The sequence below is a fragment of the Canis lupus genome, chromosome 3 (genome assembly GCF_011100685.1).
Source record: "Canis lupus familiaris isolate Mischka breed German Shepherd chromosome 3, alternate assembly UU_Cfam_GSD_1.0, whole genome shotgun sequence".
In the NCBI taxonomy this organism is placed as follows: domain Eukaryota; kingdom Metazoa; phylum Chordata; class Mammalia; order Carnivora; family Canidae; genus Canis; species Canis lupus.
The window spans coordinates 92,281,534-92,305,747 of NC_049224.1; the positions used below are offsets into that span (position 1 = coordinate 92,281,534).

The 24,214-nt window shown below is 56.2% G+C and overlaps 1 protein-coding gene and 1 pseudogene across 8 annotated transcripts in view; both read right to left on the bottom strand.

Moving 5' to 3' along the window:
• Nucleotides 1–256: 256 nt before the first annotated feature.
• PCGF3 (polycomb group ring finger 3) overlaps nucleotides 257–24,214 on the bottom strand; it is a 49,007-nt gene continuing 25,049 nt past the window's right edge. For 2 of the 7 annotated variants that reach the window (XM_038533657.1, XM_038533658.1), the window contains exons 7-13: nucleotides 19,625–19,735; nucleotides 18,667–18,755; nucleotides 18,410–18,490; nucleotides 10,820–10,957; nucleotides 4,589–4,629; nucleotides 4,206–4,286; nucleotides 3,329–3,812 (exon numbers count right to left, since the gene is read on the bottom strand). In XM_038533657.1, coding sequence (XP_038389585.1) covers nucleotides 3,671–3,812; nucleotides 4,206–4,286; nucleotides 4,589–4,629; nucleotides 10,820–10,957; nucleotides 18,410–18,490; nucleotides 18,667–18,755; nucleotides 19,625–19,735 — 683 coding nt within the window. In that variant the 3' untranslated portion in view covers nucleotides 3,329–3,670. Of the gene's footprint in view, nucleotides 1,881–2,809; nucleotides 3,813–4,205; nucleotides 4,287–4,588; nucleotides 4,630–10,819; nucleotides 10,958–18,409; nucleotides 18,491–18,666; nucleotides 18,756–19,624; nucleotides 19,736–24,214 lie in introns of those variants that run through there. The other 5 variants (XR_005357413.1, XM_038533662.1, XM_038533659.1 and 2 more) reach the window with 5 other exon arrangements.
• Nucleotides 5,808–10,812, bottom strand: LOC106558650 (annotated as a pseudogene). The gene has a single exon (XR_005357414.1). The product of XR_005357414.1 is annotated as a malate dehydrogenase, mitochondrial-like (transcript).

Consider the following 24,214-nt stretch of genomic DNA (forward strand, 5'->3'; position numbering starts at 1 on the left):
GCCTCGCGAAGCAGAGTAACTCGGTGACCAGTCTGCGTGGGCTCAGGGCAGGGTGACCCAGAGGACGGCGTGTGGCACGACGGGCGCTGTACCAACGCCGACGGCGCCGCTCAGACCGTGTGCCTCGCAGCCCACGCAGCCCACGCTCTTTCAAATGTTACATCATATACACACGTACAGGACAAAACACAAACAAACAAAAAAACCCCAAACCCAAAGACAAGTATTTTAGATGATAAATTTCCAGCCTGGAAAATTTTTAGGTAAGTTTTCTTTTGCTTTTATTACAAGCATATAATATTAATTGGCAAAACACTGAGTACAAGCTTCACTATCATAAAATCAAAACATTTAAGCAATATTCCAAAAAAGATTTTAGACAAAAACTAGCCACCAATAGTACAAAAATTACACACCAACACAAAGCATAAAAAATGTAAACTTTCAAATTAAACAGTCAAAAATATGTATCTGCATTGTCATCTCAGTAAACCGCGACAGCGTCCATGTTGCCACATGTGACGATCAGGTTACTGGCGGCTCACAGCCCTGAACCCTACGTCGCTCGGGGAGAGTATGGTTTTCTTATACCCAATTAAGCCGTTGGAACAGACATTTACACTAACGCTACACACACTTTAGGGGACACTCAACCTTCAGTCCATCCTTCAGATGCGCTCGTGGACACGGGAGCCACACGCGGTGCAGGCGACGGGCGGGCGGGCGGTGGCGCAGGCAGCCTCCTCGGTGGGACACCTGTCTCTGCCTGGCAGGGACGGGATCTTCGTAAAGATTACAGCTAGCCCGAGCAACGGGTTTCCTAAGCTACGGATCCCAACTTAGGTCGTTTGTTTAGACACAAGGCAGAGCAGCACCCTGGCTTTCAGGCTACGGCCCCCGGGGACGTGCCGGAGCTAAGTGCTTTCCTGAGGAAACCGAGAAACCGCCTTTTTCCTGGGTCAGCTATCTGCGCTACGTTTACTTCCAGCGTCTTGAGAGCACACCTAATATTCACATGTAAAGTAGAAATCAGCTGGCTCGTTCCTAGAACAATCGATCCAATGACACATTTTAAATTGCTGCAAAACGCCCTCCTGTGCACTTTGAGAGAAAAAAATGAAACGAATTTGTAAAGACTTCGCCACAAGGAGGCTTCAGAGGGCCCAGGAGCCCCGAGGAAAGTAGCACCGTCCCGTCCGTGGCTGACACGCGGCGGTGCCTCCAGGGCCGTGAGCACGCGGGGCCGGTGTCCACGGCCGCCTGCCCGGCCGCCCCGCCGCACGGGGCACACACACAAACCATCCCCAAACAGCATTCTTGTTCTTAGAACAGCAACGGAAAAGGAAAACCCAAAGAGCTGAATGTACATACACTGGAATTCCACCTACATTCCCTTTCGATTTAGCAGAAGAGATGTGACGTTACAATTTAGGTAGATGTCTAATCAATGCATCTGGAACCTATTGCACAAAAGCATAAACGATGCTCTTCATCTATACAGAACAAAAACATACAAATTAAAAGCTACTCAAAGTAAAAAGAAGAAGCTTGCAAAACATGTCACAATTTCATTTTATATGCCTGTAAATAAAGCTGGACCACGGAAACCAAACAATTGGATGGGAAAATATGATAGAAGGCTTAAAATAGAATAAATAATTTTATAAAGTTAAGTTTTCTTTTTTTTAACCCCCCAAATCTTAAATTCAATATTATATATTCTATCTGAATTTTCTATCTTCATGAAAACTGCATTTAGTGAGACCGTGTGCTGGGCAGCGCATCCCACTGTGGTGACGGTGAGACAGGAAGAAGGTGACCGGACAGCACTTGTTTTACCAGCGGAAACCGTCGTGGAAACCACTTCACAGGAACTCCATCTGTTAACAAAGAAACCTAGTAGGACCCGGCACTAACCGATCCTGGCTTTCATGCCGGGAAAAACCAAATTCAGCCTTTCGACGTGGACTGAGCGTGCCAGCGGGGAAGGGGCCCCCGGAGCTGCTCCGGGGCCGTCCTGCCGTGAAGACAGTCTGCGTGAGGAATCTTAGAAAAATAGGTATGTCTGCTGCTGAGGTTTCGTCGGGTTAACACGGCTACAAAAGGGGGTCACAGGAGGGTCAGCGGCCAGCCGGCGGCGCTGGCACTGGCTCCGTCTCCACCTCCGTGTCGGAATGCGTCCACTTAGCACCATAGCAAATTCAAGTGATTTCAAAGATAGCTACAAAGTTACAAATATGTGTAGGGAGATCCTCCGGCGACCCCGCGGCTAATCGCACCGCGGGTCGGCTCTGGGTGTGGATGCGGACCCCGCGGAGCCCTCCCCGCCTCCCCGCGGGCGGCCCCCAGCCCGCACCGAGGCACCGCGGCCGTGCGCGGCGCTCGGCAGTAGTGTGTATGCTGAGGTAGACGGTGCGAGTCACGCACACGCGTGCGCTCGCTGGACCCCGCGGGGCGGCCAGAAGCACGACGCGGCGCGCCCGGCTGCGCCCCCTGCACGCGGCCCCCACGTCGCTGCGCTCGAGCCCGGTCCGACCCCGCGCCACACCCGCCTGCGCACGGCCCGGGCGGCTCTCCCGTCCCCGAGGTCAGGCCCGGTCGTGGCTGCTCCCGACGCTGACGTCTACGAAGAGGGGGCAGCAGAGACCCAACCCTCGCTGTCGGGGCGGCAGGACGGCGACAGCTCCTGAACACGGGGCGGGAGGGGGCGGCGAGCCCATGGACCCCAGGGCGACACTCGTGGCCCGGAAAGGCCGCTTCTCCTCCCGCCCTCACACGCTCCAAGTTACTGCTTTAAAGGGACAAATACTGATGTGCTGGCAGAGTTTATTCACTAATTCCACAAAAATATGAACATCTGCGAGGAGAAAGGGGTGAACCGAGAGTGTGCTGCCTGCCACGGCCGCGCCGGCCCGTCGAAGAACCGGGAAGGCAACCGCAGGCCCCACCGGAGCCCGGGGACGTGCTGCCCGACCCACGCACCTTCCCAGGAGAGACCCCCCCCCCCCCCCCGGGCCACCACCCTGTCCGGCACGGTGAGCACGGGAAGGAGTCAAGCAGGGAGATTAAGCGGGAGCCCTGAGCCACCAGGGCCCTCACAACGTCCGAGGACGCAGGTGGCTCTGCAGGCCAGCGCCCAGCCAGCCAATGCAGCCCCGGGGCCCTGCGGGCCGTGCCAGCCCAGCCGCGTCCGGGGGGTGGGGGACCCTCCCGGCCTCGGCCAGGGCCGCAGCGCGTCCTCGGGGCCCAGGCGCCGGCGAGGCAGGGCAGCCGCGGGCTGACGTGGCTCCTAACGTGGAAAACTAAATCCCGTGGCTAACTCATAGTATTAATGGAATGCTTTTAAATTAACCATTTATATACCTTCTAAGTCTTCAGGAAGCTAAAGGCAACATAAATATCGTCATTCACCAAGAAGAGATATTTTTTTCAATAACTTAGGAAGGGTTCAATAAACGTACAAGTATTTTTGAGGATTATCGTGAACCCAAATTCATAAACTAAACGGAAATGACCAGATTTTCAAGGCCTGGGAAGCAAGCACAGGTCGCGTGGCCACTGTGTTTACCATCTAGTCTGCGAGAGGCGCCTCTCCGGCCGCTGAGACTGTGAAGTGTTTCGTCGTCTTGTAACCGTGGTGCTGGTAGTGTCTTGTCGAGTGTGAATTCTCTCATACAAAAGTTATAAATACTCTATTCAGGAATCTGGTCCCGCGACACCGCAGGCGACACCCGCGTGCAGCGGGGCCCGGCGTGGGGCCGCGCTCAGAGCAGGTCCATCTTGGGTCTGTAGTGCAGCAGGAGCGGCGCCTTCTGCAAGACAAAGTCAGAGCACGGTGCCCATCACGACGGCCAGCCGCGGGGAAGGGCCCCAGGCCTGCGCACACCTGCACCCCACCTGGTCCCGCCCGTCCCCTCAGGGTCCTGCTGCTCTGGGCCGCCCCCCAAGTCGAGGGTCCTGCCATCTGCCTCCTGCTTCACGGGGGGCACCCGAAGGCTTTCGGGCACCCTCTGGGTGCAGCAGCGGACCACGGGGTGACCACCTTGGCCAGGAGGACCCCAGCCACACGGGCTCTGGACTGATGATCTAGAACCTTCCCGTCAGAGTTGTTACTTCTAAGTTCCTTGTTGGAAATATGCACAGAAAAGTAGTTGTTGGATTCTGACAACCCAACAACCCAATCTTTACAAAGTGACGGGTCTCACCTTGAATCTCCATCTCGTGACAACCACAAATTTGAGCGTGTGGTCCTTGCCCAGGATTTCCTCATTGCATAAAATGTCCAGCTGGCGGGAGAAGAAGGCTTCAGTCAGGGCGCCCAGAGCACGGCGCTCAGCACACCTGGCCCCGGCACTGCGCCAGCCAGCCAGGGGCACACAACGTGTCGCCTGAGGGTGACGGGTCCTGTTTCCAGGTGGCACAGGTGGGAGTGCTCGGAAGGCCCCGCCCCAACCCACCCAAGGGTGGAAAGCACCCGGAATCTGGACTCACACCCCCCAGGTCCCCTGCCCCAGGCCCTTGGCTGCTGTCACCACAGTACCTGTCTCCCCACCTCAGTCCAACTCTTGGCCGAGCGTGTCCCTCTTACCTCAGTGAAAAAGGAAATGGGCTCTTCAGATGGTCTTTCTCCTTTATTTTTTAAAAAGACTATTTTTAGAGTAGTTTTAGGGTGAGGGCAACACTGAGAGGGAGGTGCAGAGGTCTCCCATGTGCCCCCATCCCCCCAACCCGCACCGGAGTGGGCGTGTCATGGAGACACATGGTCCTCACCCAGGCGACAGACGGCGTCAGGGTCACCCCCTGGGCTGCGCACTCACGGCAGGTGCCCCCCGCGGTATCCCAGGGTGCGGCGTCACAGCCCCAAGGCCGCCGTCCTCCCCCTGTTCACCCCCCAGCCCCGACCACCGCTGACCCTGTCACTGTCCCCAGAGGTCTGCCTCTTCCAGAAGGTCCCACGGCGGGAATCAGGGGACTGCTTTCCCTTAGTGATATGCACTTAAGGTTTTCGTGGCTCGATAGCTTGTTTCTCGTTAGCATGAGTAACACCCCACCGTCTGGGCGGAGCACAGTTTATCTGCTCACATGCTGGAGCAGATAAAACACGTCCTGGTGTTTTCAAGTTTGGCAATTACGAACAAAACTGCTATAAACATCTGCATGCGGCTGTTGGTGTGGACGTAAGGATTCGGTTAATTCGGATGAACACCAAGGCGTGTGACTGCTGGACCTCGTGCGCAGAGGGTATTTACTTTTGTAAGAAACTGCACCGTTCTGCAGCGTCCACGGGGTTCATCCAGGTGGTGGCAGTTGGCAGTCTCCTACCTGCTTAAGGCTGAGTAACACTCCTCGTATGGATTGTTTATCATTCCATCCGTCCGTCCATCCATCATCCATCTGCTCATCCATCCATCCGTCCATCCATCTGATCATCCATCCATCTGTCCATCCCTCTGTCCATACTCCTGTTCATCCATTCATCCATCCATCTATTCATCCACCTGTCCATCCATCCAATCATCAATTTGTCCGTCCATCCATCCATCCATCCATCCATCCACCCACCCACCTGTTCATCCATCCGTCCACCCATCCCTGGACATGTGGGTGCTTCCACATCTCAGCGGCCATGACCGTGGGGGCCCTGCCCTCGGCTCTGGGAACCTGCCCAGACGTGGAAGGGCTGGGCCGTGTGGTAATTCTGTTTTTGAGGCCCATCCACGCTGTCTTCCATGGTGGCTGCACCCTGTTAACACCCCCTGCCCCCCTCAATGGTGCACAGGGTTCCAGTTTCCTCACATCCTTGCCACTTTTATCTTCTTGTTATTTACTTTTTTTTTTTTTTTTTTTTAATAGTAGCCATCCCCGTAGGTTATGAGGTGGTTCCCAGTAATGACAGTGACACTGAGCATCCTTTCACGGCTACTGGCTGTGTGTGCCTTCTTGGGAGAAATGTCTAAGCCTTTTGCCCATTGTTAAAGCAGGTTGTTTGGTTTCTTTTACGCTACATTTTAGGAGTTCTCTATATACTCTGGATAGTAATCCCTTATCAGGTGTATGGCTTGCAAGTAATTTCTCACATTCTGTACAAAATTTTTTTATTTTCAAAAAGTCCAATTCGTCTTTTTTCTTTTGTTGACTGTGCCTTTGCTGCCCTAGCCAAGAAATCATTGCCAAATCCAGTGTCCTGAAGCTTTTGTGCTATGTTTTCTTCTAAGGTTTCATTGTTTTAGGTCTGACATTTAGGTCCCTGATCTACTTCAACTTCTGCACGTGGTGTGAGGCAGGGGTCCAATGTCATTCTTCTGCATGCTGATGTGCAGTTTCCCCAGCAGTTTGTTGAAAAGCCTGTCCTTTCCCCATTAAGTGGTCTTGGCACCCTTGTTGAACATCACTTGACCACCTACGTGAGGGTTCATTTCTGGGCTCTCTATTCATCTCCATTGATCTAGAGGGCTGCCTTTATAATACCAATATCACACTTTTTGATTAGTGTAGCTTCATAGTAAAACCTGAAATTAGGAAGTGTAGGTCCTTCAGTTATGTTCTTTTTCAAGATTATTTCAGCAACTTAGGGTCCCCTGAGATTTCATATAAAATTTAGGATGGGTTTTTAAATTTCTGCAAAATATATCATTGGGATTTTGATAGAGATAGCTTTGACTATAGATTGCTTAGGTAGTATTGACATTTTAACAACATTAAGTCTTCCAATCCGTGAACTTGGAACATGTTTCTATTTGTTTATTTATAAAGATTTTTATTTATTTATTCATGAGAGACACAGAGAGAGGGAGAGAGAGAGGGAGAGACACAGGTAGAGGGAGAAGCAGGCTCCATGCAGGGAGCCCGACGCGGGACTCGATCCCAGGTCTCCAGGATCATGCCCTGGGCTGAAGGTGGCGCTAAACCGCGGCGCCACCCAGGCTGCCCGTTTCCATTTATTTATGCCTTCTTTAATTCCTTTCAGTAATTTTTGTAGTTTTCATTGTACTAGTCTTTCATCTTCTTGGTTAATTCCTAAGTATTTTATTATTTTTGATGTGACTGTAAATTGAATTGTTTTTTATAATTTCCTTTTCAGATTACTCATTACTAATGTACAGAAATGCAGGTGATTTTTGTGTTGACTTTTGTCTTGCTATCTTGCTGAATTTGTTTAGTAGTTGTAACGTGTGTGTGTGTGTCATCTTTGGGATTTCCTTTTTTTTTTTTTTTTTTTAAGAAAAAGCCTGCTTTTATTGATGCACCCATAGACGGACCCACAATTTGAAAGGGACAGCGACCCAAACATGACACTCGTGGTTAACGCAACTGAAACACAAGGGGCAGAAGATGGCTTTACAGGGCCACATGCCTCCTAAGTTAGGGATGGCTTCTGCTATCATCTTGTCTTTGAAAGGGGAGAGCTTGCCGACGCCTAGATTCTGCTCCATGCCCTTGACCCCAGCAGCGACGGTGTGGAGCAAGAGGTGGTCTGCTTCCTGGAACTTACCGAAGGAACACTGAACAACTCCTTCCTTTCTGTTCGTTGCACCCACAAGGGAGAAAACAAAGCAGGCTCCAGCATATGCCATGGACAAGGTGGCAGGGCCTGCTCCAGCTTTGGCCTTCACCACCTCCGTGCTGGCCTCCTGGATTGCCCAGGGAACAGCCGTCAGCTAGTCCTGAGGAAGGTCCACCTTGAGGGTGCACTGAGAGATCGGGGGACGACAGTCTCTCCAGCATGGCCGCCAATGAGCCAATGACAGGAACGTTGAGTCGAGCGGGATCCAAACCCTTCAGCTCTACAATCAAAGTGCTGACTCTGACAATGTCCAAGGTTGTCACCTCGAAGATTTTATTGGGGTTCTATGCTCTGTGTTTCTTGAAAACTTTTGTCGCGATTGGGATGGTGGAGTTTAGTGGATTTGCAGTGATGTAGCTCGCGGCCTCAGGTCAGGGCTGGGTGCAGGCAGCAGGCAGGGCGACCACAACTGGGGCACCGGTGTTGACCAGGTCACCCCGTGGCAGGCCTGGTTTTTCCTGGGACTCCTGCTGGAATAACCACCACATCTCGGCCTTTTAGACGGTCAGCCAGCTGCTTAGGTCCGAGGTAGCCTCTCCCGGGTGCCCTGGCCTCAGATCTGCGGCCACCCCGGGTGTACAAGCACTGTCGTAGAGGGTCAGGCGGCTGACAGGCTGCGCAGTTCCTCCGAAAGCCCCCAGCACGGCTCTGTTAGCATTTTCTGGGCCGACAGCGGGGTGGGCGAGGGCGGAGAGCGTGGCTGGAGCGGGCGGGCAGCGGAACGGCAGGCAGGTGACACCACGACCTCCACCTCTTTGGGATTTTCCACATTAAGATCACATCATCGGCAAAGAGAGGGATGCTCACTCCTGCATCTTCCGCATGGAACCCCTCCCCCTGCCCGCTCCCAGCAGGACGCCTACAGGACCGCGTGGAACAGAGGTGGTGGCAGCAGCATCCCCACCTTGCTCCTCATCTCAGAGGAGACGCGTTCAGTCTCACGTCGCGTCGGACATCTCCCGGGGTCTTCTACGTGCTTCTTAGTGTGTGCAGGTGCTTCCCTTGCGTCCCTGGTTCGTGGGGTGTTTTTATGTGGACGCGTGCTGCGTGGTCACAGGCCTGGAGACCGGCCTCAGCGGCGACGATCCGGGGTCCCCCCTCCACTCTCCGATGCGCGTGTCACATGATCCGTGTCCCGCCCGCGCCTGCGTTCCAGGAAGAGTCCCCCTTGGTCGTGGGGTACAGCCCTCTGGACGCGCCGCTACCCCGGTTGCTGGGAGGGGGTCACGGATGTCGGGCTCCGGTTTTCCTTTCGGACGGTGTCTCCGTGTGGCTTTGGTACCCGGCTGATGCTGGCCTCCCAGAATGAGTCGGGAAGCTTCTCTCCCCCTCAGGCTTTGGGAAGAGTTGGCAAGGACGTTGGGAGAACCACCTGCGAAGCCAGCAGGTCCTGGGCTCTCCTCCGCGGGGCGGTGTCGGATCCTGAGCCGGGCTCCGTACCAGTCGTAGGCCTGTTCACACCCGGCATCCCCGTGACTCGGTCTCGGAGGTTCTGTGTTTGCAGCCCTGCGTCCCCTCATCCCAGTTATCCCGCGTGCTGGTGTTCAGCTGTTCACGGGACTCTCTGACGACCCTTTCTATTTCTGCACAATCAGTAACAATGCCTCTGCTTTCATTTCAGATTTTAGTAATTTGTCTTTTTTCTTAGTCCATTAGCTAGAAGTTTGTCAAAACTTTAATATTTTCTTTAAAGATTTTGTTTATTTGAAAGACAGTGCACACAAGCTGGGGGAGGACAAGCAGACTCCGCACTGAGCACACAGCACCCCGCGTGGCTGGGTCCATGACCCTGAGATCATGACCGGAGCTGAAATTAAGTCGGAGCTGAAATCAAGTCGGAGGCTTAACCAACTGAGCCCCTCAGCTGGTTTATTGACCTTTCCAAAGAACTGAATTTCTCTATTGTATTCTGTTCTCAATTCCATTTATCTCTGCTTTGATCTTTGTTATTTCCTTCCTTCTGCTGACTTTGGGTGCAAAGCTTTGTTCTTTTTCTAGTTCTATGTTGTTGATGAGGCTTTTCTTGTCTTTAATGTAAGTATCTATGGTTATAAACTCCCCCCTTAGCACTGTTTTTACTGTAACCTACAGGTTGATAAGTCGTGTTTTCATTTTTATTGGTCTCTAAGTATTCTCCAATTTCTCTTGGATCCGTTAGTTGTTTGAAAGTGTGTTGTTTAGTGGCGCCTGGGGGCTGGCCAGGAGTCTGCTCAGGTCCTGATCCCCGGGTCCTGGGACGAGCCCCATGTCGGGCTCCCTGCTCAGTGAGGAGCCTGCTTCTCCCTCTGCCCCTCCCCGCACTCGTGTGCTCTCTCTCTCTCTCTCTCTCTCTCACTTTTTCTCTCTCAAATAAATAAATCTTAAAGAAAAGTGTGTGTATTGTTCTTTAAATAAATCTTAAAGAAAAGTTCCACGGTATTGTGAACCTGCCAGGTTTCCTCCTGTAACCGTCTCTGACTGTGTGCTGCTGTGGTCAGAGAAGACGCTCTGAGGCAAGTCTGTGTCTGCCTTCCTCTTATAAGGACCTTTTTGCCACTGAATTTAGGGCCCAGCTGGATGATCCAGGATGATCTCAAGATTTGTGACACATCAACAAAGACCTTTGTTCAAATAAAGTCACATTCACATGTTCTGGGCGTTAGGAAATGGATGTATGTGTTGGTGGGGTCACCGCGTGGCCCACTATGGTCTGCCTTCTGGTCCCTCGGATCCACATCCATCTCACGTGCTAGGTGCACTCGCCCCATCTCCACATGTCAGCGTAGCGTTGCCACCTCAGGAGGGCCCCCCAGTGACACCCGAGCCGACAGGCTCACCCAGCCTTCTGTCCACCCCCTGCACACACCAGGGGCTCCGGCTTTCACTTAATTCCCATCATTTACCACCAAATACCTGAAAGTATCTTACTAACCTGCCCACTTATTCACCCTTCCCCCAGCCAGTCGTCCATCCATTTGTGGATGACGAAGAATAGCCTCTCTTCCAAAGGAACACCCTCTCCCTGCCGCCCCGCCAGCTGTCCCTCCTGGTAAGGGGCTCTCCTGCGCGCGTCTGGCCTTCCCTCCACGCTCTTCACCACCACGTCCCATCACACTGGCCACACTGGCAGGGAGCATGCACAACAAATGGAGATTTTTTTTCTGACTTAAAATCTCCAAAGATATAAAAACAAAAAAACCCAAAGAACTTTAGAAGTATCGCTTTTACAAATGAGAAACGATTTGTTATAGTTTCTATTGGTGGTGTAGCTCCTACCTCATTGAAAGACGAAAGGTTAAGTTTTTTGGCGATGAACTTCTTCAGGTGCAGGACCGTGGCCTGGGCCGAGCAGCGGATCCACTTCCGTTTCAGGCCGCGTAGTTTGCTGCTGTTGCACTCCAGACAGATGCTCACCTGTGAGAGGAGGACACGGCTGGCAGGCTCGCTCAGATGCTAGAAGTGACAACGCTGACCTTGTGAAATCAGAAGTCGCTTTGGGCCTCAACACCGTGGGAAAGGGTTTTACTTCATCATTTCATACACATTATCTTAAAATCTGTTTACTGTTTTGTGAAACATAATCGAACGCTGTTAATTTTGTCTTATCAACGTACTACTTCAAAGTAACTCTGGGAATTATCTGTTCATTGTACACACAACACTGGTCTCGCCTCGGAGGTAAACTGCCACAGACTGAGCCCCATCCCGAGCTCCTGGCTGGTGGGACGCACACAGTCAGGCTGCGAGGAGCACCTGCTGGCATGAGGAGGAAGGACGCAGAGCCAGCATGGTGGGAGCCCCTGACTGTGCACGGATGCACCGAGGAAGGCTTTGTAAAGGAAGCAGTAGGACAACTGCCCTTGAAAGAAGACGGCAGGGGCCCCTGGGTGGCTCAGCAGTTGAGCGCCTGCCTTCCGCTCAGGCCGTGACCCTGGGGTCCTGGGATCGAGTCCCGCAACAGGTTCCCCGCAGGGAGCCTGCTTCTCCCTCTGCCTGTGTCTCTGCCTCTCTGTCTGTGTGTGTCTCTCATGAATAAATAAATAAAATCTTAAAACACACACACTAAAAAACAGGACAGCAGAGTCTTGAGAGAAGAAAGTACTCTGGCGTCAGGAAAAAACCACAAGCAAAGGCACAAAGTTGGAAAGTTCACAGTTACCTCCCGGACAATCAACAATTCAGTGGGGTCACAGTATGTGGCGTGTGACAGGGACCGCGAGGTAACCGAGTAAGAGGGGACCAGGGGTGCCCGGCAGAGGCAAAGAAGGACCCCAGGCCGTGCAGCCTGGCTCAAGAGAACCCTCATGAACGAGTAATTCTCCAGGAACAGCCACAAAAACAAGGCACAATCAGACCTCCCAAAATTCAGGTAAAAGGATGAAGAGAGGAAGGGCACCCAGGGCCTCAGTTAGTTGCACGTCTGACTCTTGATTTCAGCTCAGGTCATGATCTCAGGTTTGTGGGACTGAATCCTGCTCAGGCTCCGCACTGGGCATGGGGTCGGCTTGAGAGTCTCTCTCTCTCTGCCCCTGCCCCCTGCCCACATGCTCTCAAAACAAAACAAAACAAAACAGAGGAATTAACTAAAATCTGTAGGTCTAAAATTACTAGAGATACAAAAGAAGGAATTAAATACGTAATACACTTTGGATAAAACCAAGCAGGTGTAAAAGGTAACTAAATACACCTTCTAAGCCTCATGGTGGCTGAATCACAGAGGAAGACAGACCGATTTCATGAAAAACCAACTTGAGGAAATTATCTAAAAGAAATACAGAGACCAAGATGTCAATTAAAATAACAAGACAAAGAAGAGGGAAAAGGGAGGGATGTAACGCACCTGGGACAGGTGTTCTCAAGGAAGGGAGAACTGGGGACAGAAGTAATAGCTGAAGATCAAAATGGTGGAGGACGTAAACTCTCAAATTTAGGAAGCCAAAGAATCCAAAACAAATGAAATAAAGGAAAGCTACACCTACAGAGACGTGGGGAAGGCGGGGAGGTGGGGAGGCGGGGAGGTGCCAGGAAGGAGCAGTGGGTGTTCCCAGCCGGGCCGCTGGGCCTGGAGCCCCGCAGGAAACGTGCAGGGATGAGCATGGTAAGCGAGACAGACCCCGGGGAGGAGGGGGCGGCTGAGGAAAAAGACCCCCGTCGGGGAGGCAGGCACGGGGCCCCAGGTGGGCGAGCGAGGCACTCGTGTTGTTGGGGCAAACCAAGAGGCTCATTAACATCAGACCTTCAAAAAAATGTAAACATTCATTTTAGATTTTCACAGCCACTAAAATAATAAAAATAGGGCCTGTAACTTGCCAGGTAGTTGCTAAACAGACGCAAAAAAGAGATTGAGGGACACGAGTTCAGTAGAAGGCAAGAATGGGGGAAGATAAAAAACTATCAGTGCAAAGTGCAAATAAATTCAGAAATACCACCAATCATGGTAAATGTAAAATAACTTGGTCAGTTAAAGAAATTTTCTCATTGGATTTTCTAAAAAATTCAGTTCTGTGCCGACACGAGTGTCGTAGTTAAGTTGGAAAAAAAAATTGAAATACCAGGCAACTATTAACCAGAAGCGAGCTGACCCAGCCAACCAGGTGAAGGAGACTTCCAGAAAGAGAGCTTCCTAGCAGAACGCTCCCCGAGAAACGTCTCTGACCCAGAAGGCACTGAGGACACGCTCGGGCTGGCGGGAGGCTGAGGCACCGTGACCCCCACGACGGGCGGCCGTGTGCTCCTGGGACAGCCAGGTCCGAGCCCGCGGCGCCGCGCAGGCCACGAGGCTTAGGTAAGCAGGGCAGCTCCAGCAGAGGCCGCAGGGGCCAGAGGGTGCTGGCCCACAAGAGGCTCAGAGACACGCGGCCTGTGTCCCCGGCTGGACGAGGACCAGACGGCCAGGATTTAGGGGAGGGAAGGGGAGGGGCGGGGGGACCGGAGGCTGGGTTCACCCCCCTCAGGTTTGTGTGGACTTGTGCGGGCGGCGGGGACGGTGGCACGGTGGTGCTCCCGTCGCATTACGGCGTTTGGCGTCCCCGCCGGCCCTAAGGACACGGATGTGTCGCCAGGCTAACTGCACCAGATCAGCCTGGAGGAAGTACCAGGGGCGTGGGACAGCTTGCGACCCCCAGCAGCCAGTCCTAGGTCAGGCCCTCGGCCAGCCCTCCCTGTCCCGCTCCAGCCACCTCCCATCTCTACGATGGGCCTTCCGGGGACACCGTGTCTCGGCGGATCACACGACACGCCGTCGCCCTCACCGGTCACCGCTGGCCACAGCGCCTGCGTGGGGGACCGCACGCCATCTCCCCAAGGCCTGGCTGCCGTGAGCAACGGGGCTGTTTCCACGCACGCAGGGAGCCGCAGACGCGCAGGGTTAGTTTGTGTCTGACTCGCCACGCGGCTCTCGCAAGCGGCTCAGCCCTTTACACTCCTGCCAGCTCCCGCACCAGCCCCGCCAGGCCCCGGCCCTCTGACCCAGCCGACCCCGTGGGCATCACGGTTTGGTTTCGGTTCCCTAATGACTCAGGATGCCGAACAGCTCTCACGTGATTATTAACCAGGAGCAACGTTCAAGGACGTGGTTCACCCACCTCTCAGCGGGGTTATCTCCTCACCCAGTTACACGACACGCGTGTTCTAGACACAGGTCCTTTATCAGAACGTGATTTGCAAGTATTTTCTCCCAGTCTGTGGCCGGTCCTTTCACTTGACAAAAGCCACTCGTTTTTCTTCCGTGGGCTGTGTTGAACGTGAGAACTCTAGGCCTAGCCCAAGGCCCTAAAGATTTTCTCTCATTCGTGTTTCCCCATAAAAGTTTTGAAGTTTCACATACTCTTATATTCTGGGCTGTTACACATGGTGTGAGATGAGGACGTCCGTCCGTCCAGGGTGTGGACGCCCAGCCGTCCACCACCCCCTGCCCCCAGTGCCCTCCCTTGGCTCCTTCACTGAAAACCAAATACTACAAATCTAAGGGCTTATTTCTAGGGTTTGTTCTATTTCTGCAATTTGTTTTACTCACTCATCTACTTAATGCCTCGAATGTAATGTCTTGACTACTGCAGCTTTTTAGTGGGATATGAGGTTTAGAATTTTCTACATAGATTTCTAAGAAATAACCCATGGGTCAAAAAAGAAATCATAATGAAAATTTAAAAATACTTAGAACCAAGAATATATTTGGGAACTATGTGGATATTCAACTCAAGAAGCCAGGAAAGGCACCAAGGGTGAACGCAGGGACAGCAGAGGGAAGTGAGAGCATGAGGCGTCTGGCAGGGACGACCCGGAACACAAGGCAGAAACGTGGTCTCACAGCGACACTCGGGCCGGGGCGGGGGGGGCGGTGAGGGGGGTGGTGGCGCGTGTTACCCAAGAGCGCCGGGTTGGACACAAGCACCTGGCGGACGGGCACGGGCCCGGAGGAAGGGAAGGCAACTTCGCCAACGCTACCTTTTCCCAAAGTAACCCTGAGCCCATCCTCTGTCGCTCTCAGAAAGGTCTCTGTGGGTCGCCCACGCAGTGTGGCAGGTTGGTTTCTAATTGTTATTTCGAAGAGCAAAAGGCAAAATTAGTCAAGATTATTTTGAAAAGAAAAATTAGGAGTATCCGCAAGTCAACATGTGACTGTGGTTTTGGCACCAGCACAGACGACAGGGCCGTGGCGAGGACAGACCCGAGCACGGACGGAGCACAGGCGGGGCGAAGGTCCTCAGCAGGAGGGGAGCCGGGGGACGCGGAGGAGCCCACCCGGAGGACGAGAGGCTTGCCCTGCCGCCCTGCCGCCCACGATCACCGCTGCTGGCCTACGACCTCACTGTAGAAAGGGGAACTTTAAAACAGCTCGTAAGATAACGTCAGAACATGTTTAGAACCTTGGGTGCGGAGATCGCCTGAGATACCGGAGGAAATGAGGATGGTTTTAATTACTTTGACCCAAAGGCTCCGAATAATGACGAGCATCGACTCGGGACAAGCAGGCCCCGCACGGCTCTCGGGGAGAGCCAGGCCACCCGGCGCACCAAGTCCCTGGCGGAGTAGGCGACTTCATGAAACGCGGAAGAACCAGGAAAACCAAGAAACGCTTGAGGGGACGTTCGGCACGACCGGAGCACATGCGAAGACAGGACTGAGGAAGAGAAGCGGGCGACCCGTCCGGGGACCGCGCGTCCTGGCAGGGACAGGCCCAGCGAGGCCTTGGCAGCCGCTCAGCCTGGGTCTCAGGGTCACAGCGACTGGCCCCTTGGCCCGAGCGTCCAGCAGGCAGGGACACGGCACAGCCCGAGCGCAGCACACAGACGCCGCATGGCATCAGCACCAAGTCCCCGTGTTACACTAAGGTTCTCACAACTGGAACTGGGACTGACAGGCAGTCGTAGAAAGACGCATGTTCCGTTTACGCGGCTTATGGCTACAGATACGGACGTGAAGCCCCCGGCCCAGCCGGGCATGGCCCCTGCTCTCGGGGGAGAGCCCCAGCCCCCAGCACAGCTCCGCTGCCCGGTCCCCTGCCCCAGGGAGCCCCGGCACCCCTGCTCCCTCCTCCGCGGGCCCTGCTTGGCCGCCCGCCCTCCCTGCCCTCCCCTTGGACAGCCTGCCTTGCTGCTCCCTGGCTGGGGGCCCAGACGAGGGTGCTCGGGTCTGTGGGCTGTCCCACGGGGCTGAGGCTCGTGCAGGCCGAGTGCTGCCCCCAGCCACGGCGGCGAGTGGGGGTGCGCGCATGCTGAGCAACAGCCCAAAGCCCTCACCTGGCGGCTCCGTCGCTGTGGGGGGGGGGGGGGGGAACCCCACAGGTCACGGGCACCTCTGGGAACACCTGACAGCCCATTTGCTCAGAAGCAGGCCCTAGAGGAGGGCCAAATTCTTCTGCTTAAAAGTAGGTGTGGGGCGCCTGGGGGCTCCGTCAGTGAAGCGCCTGCCTTCAGTTCAGGTCATGATCTCGGGTCCTGGGATCCTGGCTCACGTGCGGCTCCCTGCTCAGCAGGGCGTCTGCTTCTCTCTCTCCCACTCCCCCTGCTTGTGTGTTCTCTTGCTCTCAAATAAATAAAATCTTTAAAAAAAGAAAAAAAGGAGGTGTATATTCTAATTTTCTTGTGTTTGCTTTAGTGACTCATCAGAGCTACAGAATGTGGCCTTTACTGCAAGCCCACCTGGCAGCAGCTGGGGTGGGGGGTGCGGTCTTGTCCCAGGGAAAGAGACTGAGCTGCTCTGGGGGAGGCGGGGGATGGGACGGGGGGGGGGTGCAGGAGCGGGGCTGGGGCTGAGGCTGGGGCAGGGGAGTGGGGGGAACGGGGGACGGGAGACAGGGATGGGTGCAGGGACAGGGCGGGAATGGGGACAGGGTGGGGGTGATGGGGATGGGGGGTGAGAGTGGGGACGGAGCAGGGATGGGGGGGATGGGGATGCGGCCGGGGCAGGCACCGAGCACCAAGGTGGCTGAGCACCACCTGCGGCTTGACTGCGGATGAGGACGAGCCGCCTGGAATGTCACAGGCGCTCTGTCTGGAGTGCGTTCAGAACAGAGCCAGGTGCGTTGAGGCTCAAGGACAGCAAAGCCTGACAAGCATCGCGGCGAAGTCTAGTCTTGTTCTGAGAAGTTACAGATGCCAACTGACTCTACAAACAGACATAAAATAGAGATTTAAGTGCGACTGACACCGCTCCTAGAGTACCAGATGAGAAACTCAAACTCCAAACGGCAGGAGAGGACGACGGAGGGCACTTGGGAGAAGGCCCGAGAGGGGCGGGCAGGGAAGTGGAGGCCCAGGAGCCCCGCGCACGCAGCCGAGGGCAGGAACCCCGTGCACACACACGGCGGCCACGAGGACGGACCGAGTCAAGAGGCCAGGAAGATTCATTAAGCCAAAGATGGACTCTTTTGAAAGCAACTGATCAAACAGACGAATCCTCGACACGTGGAGGATAAAAAAGGCAAAAATTATTGACAATAAACCGCGGAAATGTAAGAAGCAATGAAGGGGAAACTAAGCCGGGGGTGGGGCCGGCGAGGGAGCCCTCTGCCCACCGGGCCGCCCGTCCTCCACTGGCCCCAGGGGCACCGATCACACCTCTACGTCCACACACCGTTTCGCTCCCAGAGATCTCGACCAGAACCGTGTCATCTGAAGATTCAGACCCTCTTATTCTGTTCTTCCCAAACCACACTACTTAAATCATGTACTTAACACACACGTGCACACGTACGTGTACGATCTGCAAGCACGTAAAGCTGCACCTACCAGCACACGTGCACACACACCCAGACGCGGCCAACGCCCGTCTGCACGGCTGTCCTGAGCGTTTCCTCCCCCAGATGCTCTATGTGCACAGTTAGAGCCACAACCACCGAGGCTCATCTGGCGAGGACACACCTTGCCCTCCCGTGATCTGGAGTCCCTCTTATGTGTTCTCTACGTTCTTCCCACCCGCGCCCACGGATTCTGCAGGCTGATCTTACCCCCCCCCACCCCCACCCCCCCCACCCCCGGTGAGCAGCCAGTGCTGAGCACCCGCCGCCGGGGTCCCTGCCGCCGACGCGGGGGACGGGGACGCAGGGGCGGCGCTCTGCTCGCGCGCACAGCTCCTCTGCCTGCCTCCTCAGCGCGGGACCCAGAGCCACGCCAAGCACAGCTCCTGTGTCCTAACGCCAGGGGCCCCGCTGTCAGTGGATGCGCCGGCAGCCCTCCACTCAGGGTGGTGGGAGGCGCGGCACACATGGACTGGGACGGGAGCGCACGCTCGCTGCTCCCTCTGATCTGGCGAAGACGCCTCGGGGCTGTCTGCTTCCTTCCCTGTGACGTGCGACCCGACTGGACCCCGTCGTACGGGATACGCGACACGCACGGAAAGGTGCCCGGCGCCAAGCGACCCCACCTGGGGAGTCGTGTGCAGGGTCTGGGCTTCAATTCTTTTACGTTCAGGATGTTTCAGAGCAAGCACATGTTTCTCTGCCAACTAAAAGGAACAGATAAGGAAGGAGAAACTAAGGAGACGTGTTGGCACTTGGCCGCGTCTACTTCCTTGGCGACTGGCCTTTTCTTCAGAAACGGAGGCAGGCCCCACGGCGGGCGTCCGCGCCTCTCCTGCCGTCTCGTGCCGCGCGGGCTCACACCCAGGCCAACACCGTCTACCTGCTCGTCGCTTCGGTGGTAGTCGTTGTCCTCCTCCTGCTTCTCCTCTGCTGCTTCTTTGTTCGAACTGTCATCTGCTTTGGTTTCACCTTTCAGCAAAAACAGAAGACACCGGGTTACAAATCCAGAATGTTAAACCATCATCTAACATTAAACCATTATTTTTCTAACCATACGCTATGGTCAAAATGCTACAAAGATTCATCCAAATAAGACAGTTGCACCTTTAAAGGGATACATAACTGGGGCAGCTGGTCTACGAAGCACCTGCTAAAACGCCGCGGGGCCCGAGAGCCTGCGGCCAGCTGTACGTGGTCCGGGGTCGTGTGCACCAGGGCGCGGCAGGCCGAGGCCACCTGGCCCGGCGGACGGTGCAGAGCCCTCGCGCCCAGTACTGTTCAACGCCTCGTACGCCAACTACCAACTGGGTGACGCACGGCTCCCACGACCTCTAGGGTTCCAACACCACTTTTGGAACAAAGACCCCATCGAAAGCAAGTGGCTGGGACGAGATCCCCAGCCTCACACGCCGTCCCCGACGGCGTCCCCTGCCTTGGCCGCCCCCCGCCATTCCGGGGCCAGCCGCGACCTGTGCTTTCTTGCACTGTGGTCAGAAACACACGGGGCGGTCTGGAACCCTCTGAGGAACCGCTGTGGTCACTGGGAAAACAGCACGGCACCAAACGTCTGAATAACCTGTTATAATACAGCTGGACCTTACACTACCACTGATTCTACGTGGAGCCCAGGCACTGTTGGGCCACCCCCATCAGGGCAGACGGGACTGGGAGCCTCTCGGGGCCTCTGCACGGCACCTCACTCCCGGTCCCTGGGAATCCCGCCCCGTCACCCGAAGGGACCCTGGTCCAGGACCCGGTCCTCACGCCGCCCCACGAGCACCACACCAAAGCCCGGGGGGTGCCCAGGATGGCGGGCAGCAGGTGCGCTGGCCACTCACCGTTCCGATGGGGGTCGAGGTGCTGCTTTGCAGAACAGGTCTCCCCCTTGACGTCTCCGGGCACCTCCATGCCTAACTTGTGGTAGAAGTCCCTCTGCTTCCTCATTTCCGCTGTTGGAAACAAACACGTGCTCAGTGTCAGGAAGGCACCAGGGCCCATCAGGACCCCGCTCGCAAGCATCGCAGCAAATGACAACCTGGATCCGGGGGCCTCGATGGCTGCCACCAGGAGACCCACTTGGGTGGCCACGTTCACGAGCGTGCAGGGGAGGCCGTGCAGCAGCAGGAGCCCCCAGCCCGAGTGTGCACACCCGCGAGACCCCTGCCCCAGACCCAACATCGGGGTGGCCACGCTCGCGAACCTGCAGGGGAGGCCATGCAGCAGCAGGAGCCCCCAGCCCGGGTGTACACACCGCGAGACCCCCCTGCCGCCCCCGAGACTCAAGACAGCCGCTTCCAGCAGCTGGTGTCTGCCCCACGCTACCCGACCCTGCGGTGGCACAGGGATCTGGGGCTCAGGCCTGCCCGCCCGCCGACCCTGACGGCGCCAGGCTGTGCCCACGGTGGGTGAGGAGCGCCCCCTGCTGCCTGCGGGCGGCCACCACAGCCAGGAAGGTCCCTAAGGTGCAGAGGCCGGCGCCACAGGCTCCCAGCAGCAGGCTCCCAGCCTCGCTCCCCGCGGGCGGCAAGCCAGCCAGAGCAGCTCCCCGAGCACAACCGGGCGGGCGCCTTCTGACAGCAGGTGGCCGCCCCACGACTTTTGGCACAAAGGGACTCTAAAGCCTGTGCCCAGACAACAGAGCAGCCGGTCATTGCTCAGGCCACACAGCAGATGACAAGGAAAATCTGTTTGCTTTTATTCTAAATATTTATTTGAGCGAGAGAGAGAGAGAGAGAGAGAGAGAGGGAGGGAGGGAGGGAGGGAGGGAGGGCACACAAGCAGGAGGCAGGCAGAGAGAGAAGCAGACTCCCTCCCCTCTGCCGCTAAGCAGGGAGCCCGATGCGGGACTCGATCCCAGGACCCGGGATCACGGCCGAGCCGCAGACAGACGCTCAACCAGAGCCACCCAGGGGCCCCAACAAACATAATTTAAACCCAAGTTGTTCCAACTAGTAACATAAGACTCACCCCATGAAACACACTTGTGTACGGCTAACCCTGTGGTACTGGTCGCACTGCCCACCTGCCCCTCGTCTGCCCCGTGCGCCACGCGCTCCACGGAGCCAGGGAGACGCGTCCCCATCCTGGACCAACGCCGACACCTGGCAGCCCAACCCTGCGGGAGCGCAGGCACAAGGGGCAACGGGTGGAAGGAGGATGCCCCTCGAACTCGGGGACGGCGCTGCTGGCCTAGACGGATGGGGCGCTGGAATCAAGTGCGCCAAGTGCCCAACCAGGCTGGTCTGGGAAATTTGGGATTGGCTTGGAAAGAAATTAAAGAATCCTATAAGAGCTGGCTCAGGAATAAACGTGTGAAATGCAGTGCGTGGCGGTGAGGCCGTCCCCCAGGCTCTCCAAGGCGGTGCGCTCCTGCAGGTCCACGCCAGAGGAGTCTCCCCTCGTGGAAAGGAGGCAGCCTCACGTACCTTGTGTAATTCTCATTAAGAATTCTTCAGCCATCAGAATAGAAAAAAGATGGAAAATAACAATATTCCACGTCAGGAAAATACCAGCATAGAGACGTTCCGGGCTAAGTGTGCAGCATGGTAACCCGCAGCTAGAACCACGGGGCCTCAGCTGCTCGCCCCCACGTGCTGCTGGTGAGCTATCGGACAGCAAGCACCTCACTGCTGCGTAAGGAGAGGGGCGCGCGCCCGGCGGAGGCCTTCAGGCCACACACTAGACGCAGGGCCGGGCGAGCCGGGGCGGCAAGGAGGGAGATCTCATTCATCTGCTGCCCTGGGTAGAGTACGCGCCATCACTCAGCAGAACCCTGTGCAGCCATCGAAGACGACACGGACCCGGGCGCCTCGGCAGCTCTTCATCTCAGCCCAGGTCGGGTTTTTGTTTCATTTATTTATTCATGAAAGACACAGAGAGAGGCAGAGACACAGGCAGGGGGAGAAGCAGGCTCCCCCCAGGCACCCTCAGCTCAGGTCTTGGTCTCAGGGTTGAGTTCAGCCCCACGCTGGGCTCCGTGCTGGGCGTGGAGCCTACTTAAAAAAAAAAAAAAAAAAAGATACAGGTCTTATTTTTTTTTAAGATTTATTTTAGAGAAAGAGAGCTCACGCGTGAGCAGGGGAGCGGTATGGGGAGAGGGAGAGAGAGAACCTCAGGCAGCTTCCATGCTGCACACGGAGCCTGACACGGGGCTCGATCCCATGAGCCTGAGATCACGACCTGAGCTGAAATCAAGAGTTGAACCTTTAACCGATAGAGCCAGCCAGGCGCCACAGGCTGTATGTCTGCCATGGAGGGAGCAGCACCCCTGATAGCGAGCAAGATTAAGCAGCATGATCTCACCTTTTGGTAAAATCATAAGTTGTGCTACGAGAATCCGGGGCAGTGATACGAACGCCAGCCTGGCCCTCAGCTCCTCCTCAGTGACAGAGGGCACGGAGGGGACGGAGGGAATGGAGGGCACGGAGAGGACGGGAGGGACGGAGGGCCCAGGGCCAACTTGACACCAGGATCAGGCCCAAGATGAGGATGTCCACGACCCAACATCACTCTCAGGGCACCGGCCTGTCAACCAGGAGTGGACACCAGGGCTGCGTGAGCCAAGTGGCACAACTGAGCTACGATGCGGCAGGTTTGCAGCAGGGAGAAGGAAACAACACACATGCCACTGGCACGTCAGCGAGCACAGTCCTACTCGTACTCCAGTGTCACTTTGAGCGCCTGCCTTCAGCTCAGGCCGTGACCCCGGGATCCCGGGATCGAGTCCTACATCAGGTCCCCACACGGAACCTGCTTCTCCCTCGGCCTGTGTCTCTGCCTCTCTCTGTCTCTCAGGAATAAATAAATAAGATCTTATAAAAATAATAAAAATAAAGCTTCACTTTGCCCCCGTCCTCGGCTGCTCCTCCACGCTCAGGGTGCGTCCAGGTTCCTCCGCACGACAGAGCGCGAGCCCCCGACCTCCCTCCACAGGCCGGCGCCTTGTTCCCCAGTGCCTCCGGGCTGCTCACCGCTGCGGCCCTGGGGCAGGAGTCCAGTCACGTCCCACCCCCGCTCCTGCGCGTCCCGGGCGCGGATGGCCCTCTGACATCCTCCCGGCCCCGCTCCTCAGCTCGCCCTTGCTCTGCGCGGCGTCTGCATCCTGCTCCGTGCGCGGTGACCTTTCCGAGTCGCCCTGTCCGTGGCCCCTTCCAGTTTCAGCCCCGGGGCTTCTGCTGACCAGCCCCACCCTCGGGTTCTTCCTCACCCAAATCCTGCCGGACCAGCCCCCCGGAGGCTCGGTGTCTGCTACCGCGGGCTGACGGCCAGCGTTCCTCTCTGCCTCCTTTGTGGGGTCTGCAGTCCCCGGCCCCTGCCCAGCACCCGGTCCCCGCCCTCCCGTAGGGCCTCAGCACGTTCACCACCGTTGTTTCCAACTGCAGCCTGAGGAGTCTGACACCCTGGCGTGTCTGGTCCGGGGGCTCAGTCTGTGCCCTCAAAGCCTCCGTCTGGGGAGCCTGATCGTCTTGTGCACCGGCTGGGACCAGGCCTTCTCAGGCGTGGGCAGGGCGGGGGGGGGGGGGGGGGGGGCTCCATGCTCCTCTGAGCCGAGGCCTCCCTCCGACGGCTTCCCAGGGCTTCCCAGCTGGGCTCCCCACTGGGGCGCGGGCTGCCTAGGTTCCCAGGGCCAGACCCTGCTCCAACGACGTCACAGTGGCTCCCCGTCCTGCCCCTGTGAGCATGGGAGGGGTCCTCTGTGCGGCCCAATTGGGGCCCTGGCCAACCCAGGTGGATCTCCCTGCAGGTTCTTCTCTCCGAACGGTCCCCACGGAGCTGCCGGCCCTCCCACAGCCACAGCACAGGTCTCCGGCCCAAAGTGGTTCCCAGGGAGGCCTCCGCCCGCAGTCCCTGCCTGGGGACCCGCGGCCCCACAGCTGCTGTCATTCTCTCCAATCCTGGGGCAGCCGTTTGCCCTGCGTCCACCCCTCTTCCCTCTTGTGATCTAAGAGAAGTGGCTACTCAGTCTGTTCAGCGTTTTACCTGTTAGGACAGCGGTGACTCGGGAGCTCCTTGGGGGGAACCGGAGCAGAAGTCGTGAAATTCAAAGTACAGTAATCGTAACCAAGTGCAATTTTTTAGGATATAGATGACCGGCAAGGAAAATAGGCTCCTTTTGGGGGCAAGTATCTGTTTCACTGGGGTTAAAAGTCAGTGTTCCTCATTGTCAGTTCCCAACACCCTTCACACGTTCATCCCTGGGATCTTTACATATTTCATTTCTGAAAACGTCCTTTTGCACAGAAACGCTGGTATCGGTGCAGGTGTGCCCGCCGGCGTGGACTGCGGAGCCGTGCTCCTGTGCCGGCTCCAGGCCGCCGGCCCGTCCCCCAACCGGCGCAGCACGGCAGCGCCCCTCAGTCCTGAGCGGGCTATGAAATGTGGACTCGGCCTTGCAGGAGCGGGACACGGACCGCGGTTCCACGTTGAAG